The sequence below is a fragment of the Pan paniscus genome, chromosome 12, assembly GCF_029289425.2.
Source record: "Pan paniscus chromosome 12, NHGRI_mPanPan1-v2.0_pri, whole genome shotgun sequence".
Lineage (NCBI taxonomy): Eukaryota > Metazoa > Chordata > Mammalia > Primates > Hominidae > Pan > Pan paniscus.
This window is the reverse complement of record NC_073261.2, coordinates 81628269-81641257: the sequence shown is the minus strand read 5'-3', so window position 1 is coordinate 81641257 and position 12989 is coordinate 81628269. Positions and strand designations below refer to the sequence as shown.

Sequence of the window (12989 nt, the reverse complement as noted above, 5' to 3'; positions counted from 1 at the left end):
GTAGTTAGAGATTAAAACTACTGCCCAGTCTTTCTCTTTCTCGTGGGTATAGTGTTGTGCACAGAATGCTGCTCTCTAAAACCCCATCATGGCAGCTGACTCTGTAAAAGCTTCTCGGGAAAATCTTTTCAAAGCAATAAGCAATAGAACGTGGCTTTTGAATTCCCAAAGACTCAAATTCTTTAGATTACTCAACTTCTGGATTTAGTTTATTGTCTCATCAAATATTGACTGAGTGCTTACTATGTGCTAGGCACTGAGAAAACGTAGTGAATAAAACATTAGAAGATCCTGTTGTCACGGAGTATGCATTCCAGCCAGAGAAGACAGGGCAATAACAAACAAGGATACAATGTGTGTCCCTGGTGGTAAGTGCTAAGAACAAAAATAAGCCCGGCGAGGGACTGGAGAGTGATGGGGCAGGGGCTGCGTTCTGAACAGGGTGGCTAGGGAAGGACAGGTAAACTGAGAGCTGAAGGAGGAAAGGGATGTTTAGGCAGAGAGTGCTGTCACATGCTTAGCTGCTATCCCTTACAGCTTACCCCAACCAGGGCATGTGGAGATGCATTGCTTTGTCAATGCAAGGATCAGCCCAACCTAGAAACCTGTAGCCTTGTGAACATGATGATATGCAGCTTAGATAATAGCTGTTAAAAACCGACTCTTCAAGTGTTACTGTGAGACAATTTTTTGCAGGTGACTTTTAAATAAAACAGCTTCCATTATTCAAAAATCCAGAATGGCAACCAGCTCTTAGAAATGACTAAAATGACCTACCAGCATTCCCTGTTGTTTTTTTTTTCTAATGGAGACTTTTGCTGTCCTGCTGAGACCATGTATTATATCTAGTTTCACATAAAAATGAATTTTTGCTGCTAAGTTTGAAAACTGCCTGAAAATAGCAATTAATATTGAAAAAGCTGACAGAACCTTAAGTGTAGTGGCATGATTGGTGCTGCTATAATTATGTGCCTGAGTGTGTACAGGCTGATGTAAACACAGTATGAAAACACACTTGATGCTCAGGACAGTGTAGCCACGTATTTTCTTACGGGTAAGTGAGGGCGAAGGGGAGAGGGAGAGAGAATTGATAGCATTTTTAGAGTACTGTTAGGTGGTGTAGATCTTTCTAATCTTACATCAGTATAATCTTTCTAATTATTTTCACATTCTGCATTTGATCCTCACAGTTTGTTGGGGGGGAAAAGGCAGGGCAGGCTTTGTTCTTCCCATTTAATGGATGAGAAAACTCAGTGGATCAGCGAGGATGGGTTAAGGTTCTTATCGACAAAATGGAGAGATTGGACTACATTATTTCCAAGCTTCCCTCTAACTCAAAAGTTCTATGATTATTTTCTGATTGTCCTGAGGTGACACAGCTGTTTAATGGTGGAGACTCCCCTTAAGTCCAGTCCTTTCTGCCACAGTTCCTCCTTATATTCTTCAAATCCTTCACTGTATGTTTAATCATCTGTAAAATGCAATGTCTACTGTACAGGTTGTTGAGAAGATCGCTGAGGGGATTAAAGGAGGATTTGTGAAGCACCTAGCACAGTGGTAGCTATCATTATCATTGTCATCACTGTTACTAATAAGGAGACATGTAGTGTAGTGGAGAGAGCATCAGTGCTGGGGCTTCTGATCATTCACTGACAGAGTTGATAATACCTACAACATAGGGTGGTTTAAAGACTAAAGGAGGGTTGGGCACGGTGGCTCATGCCTGTAATCCCAGCACTTTGGGAGGCCAAGGTGGGAGGACCACCTGAGGTCAGGAGTTTGAGACCAACCTGGTCAACATGGCGAAACCCCATCTCGACTAAAAATACAAAAAAAAAATTAGCCAGGCGTGGTGGACTGTGCCTGTAATTCCAGCTACTCAGGAGGCTGAGGCAAGAGAATTGCTTGAACCCAGGAGGCAGAGGTTCCAGTGAACCGAGATCGCACCACTGCACTCCAGCCTGGGTGACAGAGTGGGACTCTGTCTCAAAAAAAAATGTCTAAAGGAGATGATATTTATATGAATGCCTAGCCCAGTGTCTGACTACACTATACCTACAACATAGAGTGGCTTAAAGACTAAAGGAGAGGATATTCATATGAATGCCTAGCACAGTGTCTGACTACCAGGTGCTCAAGAAATGGCTGGCTGGTGTGAATGATAAACCACCCTTCATAAGAAACTCAGATATATTTTCATGATTCCCTCAAAACCTAAAGAGGCATTTCACAGAGGTGAAGTGTAACCTTGAGAGTAACAGAAGCATATAGCCATCTTTATTTAAAAAAAAAAAAAAAGAAGATTCTGAAGTTTGGCCATTCTGTACACATCTGAGAGGGAGGAAAAATCCGCATGCATCCAATAGTTAGCAAATGGTCATTGTGAAGTTTCATGTCAGATGGTCTTCTGAAATCCAGTACATACTTTATTCATTTCCTCCCATTCTCCCCACTGCAACAATCACATAAGATTGTGTGGATTATTTAGAAAAGCCTGTTTACTCTCATTATACCACTTTCTTTGAAAAGCAATCATGTGAATACTATGAGGAACTGCTTTGCTATAGTGATGACCATCATGAGGGATTCAATAAAGTTGGAAACCAAGATCCTGGAGCCTGTATCTGACAGCGTGGTCACAGAAAAGGCTAGGGCAGGACTGAAATATGAAAACTCTCCAAGAGGAATTGTGGTTACTTGTCTCTATGAAGGATTTCTTGGTACTGAATTTTCAGGGCGCAAAAAACTAACAGATGTAAGCGTCTGTTGTCACATGCCTCAGGACTGTGTTGGGGAAGCGTTGGCAGGTGCTAAGGAGTCACAAGGTGAATGGCACTGCCCTGGACCAATTACTCTAAAATCTAGTCAATGGCTTAACCCACTGGACCTGAGACAATGCATATTGTTCGGAACACCGGCTTTCAACCACATTTTGTTTTTTATAAGTATTATTTGAAAAAGATAAAACACAGCAACTGGCCATTTGGATGTGAAATCGATTCTTATATGATATACATCTCTCCTGGAAATTATTCTCACTGTGAATGTCCATCCTGCATAGACATCTCAAGAACAATTGAGTTTTTCTACTTGAGAGCAGTACATTAAATGCTTTGACCAATGTCTGTTATGTTTGGTTACCTTCCAGTTTTAAAATGTGTGAATTTCCTTTTTACTGTTCTAGGGGAAAGCAATGGTATTTGCCCCACGCCGAGGGAATACTTTAAACCAGTTTTGCAATCTAGCTGAAAAAGCTGGTTTCTGTATCCAAAGACATGAAAATTATGATGAACACATTTCAAACTTCCACTCCAAGGTTAGTTTTCTGCTTGTGTTAGATAACACTTTAATCCGCATTGCATTTTGAAGAGATCATGGTCTTTTTGGCAGGTAACCTAAATATTTGATTAAAGTACTCCTTAGGTGTGTTGCTTCTGAACAGCTATTTGTATCTGATTATTTTGTGTGGTAAAGCCATCTTCTATCTTTGCATGTCTAGAAGGATTTTACAGAAACCATTCCTGTTTACTCTTTTCTCTGAAACAAACTAATCTTTTCATTCATAATAGACTAATTTGTAGGATGTAAGGGGAGGTGGCATAGAATGAATAACATGCATTTATATTTTAATGAAAAACCTTCAGCTTTTAAGTAGGTTAAATGCTTAGCCACACTGAAATAAATAGAAGGTGAATGTCTAATTGTATCATGTTGGACTGTAAATCTTTATCTCTGCTTGCTTTATAGCTGGGTCAGTTGGCAGTTTGAGACTGTTAAATCTCATACAGAATTTCACAGTTGTGGGGTTATATGTCAGATGGAGGCACTACAAGATTTAGGTCAAAAGCACTTATCTGAGAGTGATTTCTAAGCCTGCTTACATAAAGCAATGTTATCAGCCTTTTTATTATTTATAGGTATAGACCAATATAGGACACTGAGAGGCGAGTGTTTCACTGAAAACTTTTTAGGATTCTCGTGTTTGCTAGTAGTACATGTCACAGTGACTAGTATAACATGTATTATTTCAGTAATTTTGTGCCTTACAGAAATCTCCCTTCACTGAGCTAGTCTGACCTTGGCAAGAGACTTTAACTTGTCATGATTTCACAAGTTGTAACTGCAGAAAAATAAAGGCCCGAGCTTAATTTTCTCCTGGGACAATGTGAACAGCATCCTTTATTACCCAGGACTATAATATAATGTAGAAGTGTGTTGGCTTTTGGAAAAATATATGCAAAATTAATCTGATCTTCCAAGCAAGAGAAAGAAATTCTCACTTTCTGAAAATGAATTTATTTATTTGAATCTTTAAGGTTCCATTTAGCCTCTGGGGGAAAAATGGTGCTTTGTGAACTGAAAGAGTTAAATTACATCCTCTCACTGGTGGAGTCAGGCCCATTGCTCACGATCAGACAATAAAAACAGGATGGTATGTGATTCAGATCTTACCAGCCTCTCTAGAATGATGTTTTCCCCTTTTCAATCCCTCCCCCTAAAAAAAAGCGGGTCTTTACCTGGTAGGAAAAGGGTCCCTCCTGGCTCCCTGGACTCTTCCACCCAAAGGAATAATGTGGCTTTCTCTCCAGGGTCGGGCTGGAACTACAAGGATCAGCTGACAGCTGCTTCAATGTCGTGCCATTCACTTTCCCCCTAGAACAACAAATGCTTTTAGTTTCCCAGTGACAGCTCAGGAGAGCAAAGGCTTGGGTTTCTCCACCAGCAAAGATGTTCAGCATTGTGCCTGATACCCTCTGTCTCCTCCCTGAAAGATCTGAGGAGTGTTGGGACATGCCAGGCACGTCCACCTCTCCTTTGTCTGGAACTTTAGAGTGTTAGCGCCTGGTGGCCAGCACACCTCCTCTTTTTATTTCCAACGTTGTACACTACCCTGCTAAGTGAAGCACATAAATAAGTGGCCTTATTTTTTCTCTGGTCATAATTGCTGAAAAGTCAAATTCACAGTTTGCTGACATTGGTACATTGGACTAAGAAATAGTTGTCTTCGTTGTTGGGGGTGGGGAGAGTGTAGAACCCTAGGAGAATATTCTGCAGAGTTGGCACATCCTGGATAAAAGGTATAAACGGGCGCCCATGAGATATATATATATATATATATATATATATATTTTTTTTTTTTTTTTTTTTTTTTTTTTTAAATACTGAGAGCTATTTCAGCTGGTGTGGGGTTCTGCTTCTAGCAAAAGAATGCCTCTGGTCCCTCCTGTACCTGCCCCAGCAGCGGGGATACTGTGTGCTGACCGGGCTGGCACGTGCAGTTGTGCTCCTTTGCAGGAGAAGGAGCTCGCCCAGAGGCCGGAGCAGTGAGCCGGGGGCCACGCTGGAGGGAGCGGGCAGCGCCGCTGCTCCTCGCCCATCCCCATGCCCTGCAGCAGGGCGCGAAGGCGGAGGCCCAAGGCAGCACCCCTGCCCCTCCAGCCCTGCCCGCCCGCCCGGGGCTCCGGGACGCGGCCGCCGGGAGCCTCCACCCTGGCGGCTTTTGTTGGCCGCGTGCTAATAGCCAGGGCTTAAAAGTTTTCCATCTTGAGCGGCAATCAGCTTTCTTCCTCTCCATCTCTGGCCAAAGCCCCCTCGTCCCTGGGACGCGCTGCTCCCCAATGGAGGAGCGGCGTTTTCCTTCAGGCTGCGTGTTATCCTCTTAGCCCTACTGTGTTGGAATAGAGCGTAACCAGCTGGAGGACTGTAAGACGCCTGATAATGCCGCTCTTTTCCGCTGTCCCGTCTTAATCTTGTTACACAAATGGTCGTGAAGAGATTCATGAATTTTAATTTTGCCCTCTGCATTAGTGCCTCGCGTCACTCATACACAGCTGCCTTCGAAGCCGAGTTTTTCACCCCTCCTCTTACAACAGGGGAAAAAATTAGTTACTTGGCAGTAGTGCAAGGTAAAAAAAAAAAAAAAAAAAAATCTACAGATTTAGGCAACCACCCATGAAGCTGATTAACAGTCAGTGATCAGGAGGAACAGCTTTGCCTCTTAAACTTTTCACCTCTCATTGTTAACTGTGAAATTTTATTTCCGTTAAAAAGCAAGCCTGTAATCAAAACGGTGCCATTCCGCACTTTTCTGCCAGTGCTTTTGTTAAACTGTGCCCACACCATGCAGCCAGTGTGCTCAGGAACCAGGCAGCCAAAGGTGTAGTATGTTTTAAAAATATTGCTTTTCAGTCCATCCTTGCAAGGGAAGAAAAATAAAACACTTCCCTCTCCTCCCCAGCCTTTTGGTCTCCTCAAGGTTGAGAATCAAATTCATTGCCCTCATAGTGTGGTTCAAAACCTTTCGGATAGTAAGATAGCAAATCGTTTTGTAAGGTAGAGATGTGACTTCGAGATTACAGCTGGCTTGATGCTAGTTGGTAAAAATACTCTCATTCATGCAAATGTTCTTTGAAATATAATTTTACATGCCGTGGGTTTTTTTAATAAACTTTCGCAAAACCACCCTGAAGTGTTTATTTTTCTGTATTTTTGTACATAGCTCTGAAAATAGGCTTGGGCTGGGCTGGGAAGTCAGTACATTGTGTTAAAAACACGGCCATATTGCACTTCTGCTTATCTATTCAAAATGCCACATTACAAGTGGCTGGTGCTTATAATCTGTGTGGTGTGCTGTTGATAATTGTGGATACTGTAAAGGGTAAACAGTCTGAACTCCACTCCTGCTGCTGCTGTTCACGCCGTAGTAAGGCTGAGCGTGTTACATCCAATTATGAAGTAAAGCATAATGCTACTAATAGCAGCTATATAATTTAGTTTAGTCCTCAAAGACCCTGTTTTAACCTATGAAATTGGAAAATTGTTTTATTCATGATTTGCTTTTTCTTCATTTTCTTTCAAGGTGCCTTTTGATATTTGTTAAAATTGTAATTATTAATTGGGCAAGGAAGTACAGCCTGGGTAAATGGAATTATTCTTAAAACTCATAACATTCCCCCATCGAAGCAAGTATTGGCTAAGAGCTTTGTATGTGTTCAAGTACCCTCACATAACAGACTTGCTTGATTCAGAAATGATCCAGGGCTGGGTTATAGTGTTGCCTTTGAGGGTTGTCAGCTCTTCCCCATTGTGGAAAGGTCTCACAGGCAAGATGGGGCTGGCCCCTGGCCCCTTTCAGCAACGAAGCCTCCACTTTGGCCTCCAGAGGTCAGCATAGAATCCAAGTTAAAAGTGATTTCTAACCCATATTTACAGAAGAATTATTTATCCCACATATTACCTCAGGGACTTGATAAAGAGCTCATTTGAGTCTCTGTATATTAGTGCATTGTGAGTGAGTAGGTCAGCTGACTGCCACTGAGTAATCAACTTTCCCTTATCCCCAATCCCCAAGGAAAGAATTGAGCTAGCTTGGTCCTCTCTTCCCTCTATAAAATACTTCAGTGAGCTCCCTCTATCACTAGGGCAACTGGCAACAAAAGTATTTACAGTGGTAAGTCCCGGTCAGTGGGTATGGACTGGGAAGTTGGTGAAGCCATTTTCTCAGCATTTTCTAAAATTAGACTAAATAGTAAGGTTGGAGGACCTGTGTTTAGGCTTAACACTCTCGCTACTTTGGTAGCAGCAAAAATCCACAAGGATCTTCCTAAATAGATAACAAATCATCTGTACACAGAACAAACTCTGTCTAAGAAAACAGAATGAAGTCACCTCAGTGACTGTACCACCATCAGTTCTTGGGAAAGTGGATTGGAAAGTGGATTAGAAATTAAAGGCTGAATTAGCTTTATGTTCCCCAGCGGAAAAGGGGAATTGGGCTCATGACTCCTGTCCTTAATAGTGACAGCATGTCCATGTCATGGTTTGGGAATATGATTTAGAAGGAACATGCACTTCGAAAAGATTCAAGTTAACATGCCCCAGAGGGACCAACCTGGGAGAGTGTGATGTTGAGGCCATTCATTTTGTTTTAGGGTGGGTGGAGTGGGTGGTGTTGGACTAATTTAAACAATAAAGGAATTGACTCCCTGTATAATTTAAAGAAATATTTATTTTTTTATTCTTATAATCTAAAAAGAAATTAACAATTGGCTCATAAATTCCACCTTCAAAAATATTAATTTTGTCTTTATAAATGGCAAATTTTTATTTGCTAGAATAAATATAACTTTAAAACTATTCCAGCTGAATGAAGAAAAAGTGTACTTCATATGTGAGAAACCTAACTGGATTTTAAAATCTTATCACAGAAAGATCCTCAGAACTTCCCTGCACAGTGTGAACAGGAATGGTGCTAGTCTAATTGTTGCAGTATGTTCTCCTCCTCAGAGAAAAGAATTTTTGAGTGACTTATTATTAATGTTAAAACCCCTAAGAGGCACCTGGAGAGCCTTTGCAGTGTCTTGGGCCCCACAAGCCTTTCCCTGTGCCCAGATGTTGCCACGGACTCCAAGCAGTGATCTGAAATGCCCGCCTGCCTGAATAGTGTGGCATTGGTCAGAGGCAGAGGGTACAGAGAGCAGAAACTTCTATGTCAAATGCCCAGTCAGGTGATGATGAATGAGCCCCAGCTCTGCCTTCTGTCAAGTACCTCACAGTTTATAGAGGTCAAAGTGCAGTTTGGGTATTTATGAAAAAAACCGTACCCACCCCCACCAAAAACAATCCCCATGTTAATGTATAGAATTGTCACATTAGTGCCACTGAGAACTACTTTGAGTTGCTTTTCTGTGATTTATTTTTCCAGAACTATATATTTTGGTGTAAAAGTCATCATGGTACTCAACATTAATATTGACTGGTAAAGATCCCTAATTGGAGTCCCCTTACCTTTTTCTTTCTATTATTGTTTTCAGTTGAAAAAGGAAAACCCGGACATATATGAAGAAAACCTTCATTACCCGCTTCTGCTTATTTTAACCAAACATGGATAGAAGATTAAGCTTCTCAAAGACGAAGAAAAATATCAAGTGCACAGGGAATATTTTTACAAAAACGGAAATCTGTAAGGGGTATAATCGCCTGCCTGCGCCCTTTGCAGCATTTGACATGTGGGCTATGGACTCCACCTGTCCTCACCCACGTTATTCCCCAGCTGCCCTCTCCAGCTCCCTCCCCGCCTCTTTTTACACTCTGCTTGTTGCTCGTCCTGCCCTAAACCTTTGTTTGTCTTTAAATATGTATAAGCTGCCTGTCTGTGACTTGAATTTGGTGAACAAACTAAATATTTTTCCCTGTAATTGAGACAGAATTTCTTTTGATGATACCCATCCCTCCTTCATTTTTTTTTTTTTTTTTTTTTTTTTTTTTTGGTCTTTGTTCTGTTTTGGTGGTGGTAGTTTTTAATCAGTAAACCCAGCAAATATCATGATTCTTTCCTGGTTAAAAAAATAAATAAAGCGTATCTTTTTATCTCCCTCCAATTAATTGTATTAAATCCGCCATCCCTTTCTCTGTCCCTCTCTCTCCTTCTTTTTTTCCTTTTAAACAGTATGTTTTTTTCCCTATAGATGTATAAGAAATGACTACATCAGCCCAAAGCCTCATAAACTGACCGTTTGTCCTCTGGACACAATAGCGTGGCCAGCCCTCTGCTCCTCCTCCCCAATTATGTGTGATTAGTCTCAGTGTGCTGTGTCAAGGAGGGGGAGTGTGCTGAGTGCTTATTATCTGTTTAGGTACAAGAAGAGCACATTTAGGCTCTGACTATGAATGAAAAGTGAGCCTTTATCAGGGCTTAAATCTAACTGCTGCTGTTCTCCAGGCCTCTTTCAAAATAGGTCCTTCCCAGAGAAATTTTGAGTAAATGGTTGATAAACCAGATTGCAACCAGGGGGAGTTTTTTAAAAAACTCAATCACACAATTATCTTATTTAAAATAAGTATATATTGTTATATGCTGTGATTCAAGTGTATGGTAAACATTTAATAGGTGCTACCTAGGATTAAGAGAGAATGACTTTTCTGCAGGGAACCCAAGCTTATCCTTGCCTAGTGCATCCATGAGATGCTCTAATGCCTTTTGTAGAAATTCAGATGTTTATCTGTAAGGAATCATCTGTGCCCACTTTAGCAGTAATGTCATTAGTAGGTTAGCTATATATCCTCATGTCTTTAGTAGAGGCAAAAACATGTATTCAGTGTGATACAATTAAAGTGATAGGTGAGAGACTGGGGGTGCATCCTTTTGCATGTTAAACAAACTTAGCTGTCATAAAAGCAGCGACTCTCAAATGTCTTCTCTGCTCACTTCTATCATCAAACAAATTTTTCACCATCAGTTTGCATGTCCTTGTATTCACCACTTTTTCTGCTCCATTAGAGCACCTAGATGGATCTCAGAAGGCATAGGTCAAGTCGCAGTTAGATCATACATTTCTTTCTCACAAAAACTTGAATTGCAATGCCAAGTGATGGGCTAACATCACAATAACAGCAATTTATTCCTCTTTGGATAAAACAGCAGTCTATTCTCAGTGCTAGATAAAGACCAGGGCAATGCAAACCAGCCATTTAGCTGAGTAGTTCAGCTAGTGGCAGCTCTCCTTTGGTGACTGTATAGGTTGCACACTGGCTTCATATTTTCTTGTTTAAAAATTAGAATTTGGCATGTTTTAAAAGGCAACACAAGCCATTCCATTTATACTGGTGAAAATACGGCAAAATTATTTCCTCTGTAAAACCTGCAACTAACTCTGCCAGACAAAGAAAACGCATCCCTGTAGTAGCACCTAAGATGGTCTATTCTTTTTTCTTTTTAAATATGGAACAGCAGGACTATGAGAATATTTTCTTTTTTCTCTCAAGAAAATACGTGAATTGGCAAGAATTCAGTTTGCATTTGTGTGTTGTGGGTGGAGAAATCCAGTGTTTATGTCTCTGGGAGATACTATATTTTAAAAAGTAAACTAGGAATGTATTTTTTTAAATATCTGAGAACAGTGTTTCAGAATTGAACTGTTGCTACCAAGAGATACGTAGTAAGGAAATTCACTTATTATGTAATTAAAACCTAGAGAATCTCCTATACAATGTTAAGGGTTTCCTAGATCTGCTCTTCATGGGATCCTCACCTGGAAATCTCTCTAGTCCAGGTTCTTTGAAAGTTTGTAAGAAATGTTCTATATTATTGAATACTTTTACAGTTTTTATTTTCCCAAAGTTTAATGGAATGCCGATACTGAAAAGTGAAATAGAGCAGCTTTGAAAGTTTGTCCATTTGCATTTCTTTTGAACTTTATGATTATTTCTATGCGTCAATTGCAACTGAAATGGCCCATTCCATAATTGCCTATGTAATTATGCATGTGTTTGTTTCAGAAAGGAAGCCTGTCTGCTTAGGAAATCCTAAGAATAATATTTCTTTTCTTTGTGTACCTTTATCTTCTGATAAAACTCATGATTTTCCTTTGTCATAGTAAGTAGATTTGGTTGGATGAAAGAATGTTTCTAATATTGCCCGTGGTCAGTTCTAATGCTGTGAGATGAATAGCTACATACAAGTTGGTTATAAGAAATATATTTTACTTTATAGCAAGACATATGCCATGAATTGGGATAAAAGTGCTAGAAAAGACTACCTAAGAGGTTGATGCTATTTTGTATAAATTGTGTATTTTGTTGGCTTTTTGACTGAGCATGAAAATGTAACTTCCATTAGGGAAGGGTAATTTAGGTGCTCAGTATTCAGCAGAAAACTTGTCAGGGCCATGAAAGCTTTTCTGGCTAGTTCCTCGGGTGTTTTCAGAGAAGAGCTGCCCGCCCCTTGCTGATTTTCCCTTTGGCTTCAGTATGGGCTGAATTTACCACTGCATACCTGTTGAATCAATTTGGGGGATCCAGCAGTTAACTGAGTGAATGGAAGGATTAGTTGCCCTCTGGAGCCCTATTTCAACAGCCAGGTGTCTGTCCTAAACTAGTTAACTGCTTTTGACAGCTGAAGAACCTGGTTTTAATACCAGAGGCAGGAGGTAGTGGTGTTTTTTTCCATCTCTCTGCTACCAAAGTGGGGCAACCTTCTCATGAGGGTTAGGTGGTTTTTGTTTTTTAATAGGAACCCAGCTTCCATGGATTTTCTTTGTGCTTAGTCAGCATTTGACTTGTTTCCAATCTATGCCAGACAATTCATTAGCATTGTCTGGCAAGAACCTCTCACTGGACTCTGGGGGTGGGGCAGAATGCCCACACAGGGGAGAGAGTCAAAGTATATGTACAAGCATATACACACACACACTCACAGGAAAGATTAAGCTATTTAGACCCGAGATCTGGGCTCCAGCCGCCAGATTCCAGGTACATCCCCACCCTAGATCAAAATCCCCTGAGTTCAGGCTGTATGAAACATCATAATTTTGTTGATTGTATACCATAAAGAAAAAATGGATTTGAAAGTCAGGCTGATTTTAGGCAGGGTAAATATGTTTTCCTGAGTGGACTATTTCCAAATTAGGAAGGATCCTGTTAGTGTTTATCAAACCATTAAGCCTGAAATGCCACTTTTAATTCTCACATTTCATTTTACCCAGAGAGCTTACCTTCCAGGCTGTGGCTAAATGCTCACAGTGTTCTCTGCCCTGGAAGTCTGTGCATTTGGAGTCTGTATTTTGCCTTTTTTGTCCCCCTGACTTTTCAATTAATACATTTTTTAACAGATAAAACAGATCATACCGTGACTTTTAAAATGTCAACAAGCTTGTAAACAGAAATGTAATAAAATGGCTAATAGGAGATTCAATAGTTAATAGAGGGCCTGAAGTGTGAGCAAATACAGTAGCTGTATATTGGAAACTGTGCAAGTGAAGATGGCTTTAGTATTGCAAACTGAGGAAGAAAATTGTTTTTAATTAGCACCTTCATAAGAACTGCTGATTAATACTGTTTTGTTTGGTGAAAAGCTTTCAGCTGAGTAATTTGTACAGCCATTACAACAGTTTTGTTAGAGCGGGACTCCTGTTGTTAAACACAAACAGCAGATGATAATGGTGGAAGATGAGTTTGTCATGTAACAATTTACCTTATTGAAAAAAGCTTTA

The 12989-nt window shown here is 40.4% G+C and overlaps 1 protein-coding gene across 4 annotated transcripts in view; it reads left to right on the top strand.

The window, feature by feature from the left end:
- CAMKMT (calmodulin-lysine N-methyltransferase) overlaps positions 1 to 9380 on the top strand; it is a 413124-nt gene extending 403744 nt beyond the window's left edge. For 2 of the 4 annotated variants that reach the window (XM_034953047.2, XM_003822653.5), the window contains 2 exons: positions 3185 to 3316; positions 8814 to 9380. In XM_034953047.2, coding sequence (XP_034808938.1) covers positions 3185 to 3316; positions 8814 to 8891 — 210 coding nt within the window. In that variant the 3' untranslated portion in view covers positions 8892 to 9380. The remainder of the gene's footprint in view (positions 1 to 3184; positions 3317 to 8813) is intronic. The other 2 variants (XM_063594979.1, XM_008976233.4) reach the window with 1 other exon arrangement.
- The last annotated feature ends 3609 nt before the right edge of the window (positions 9381 to 12989 follow it).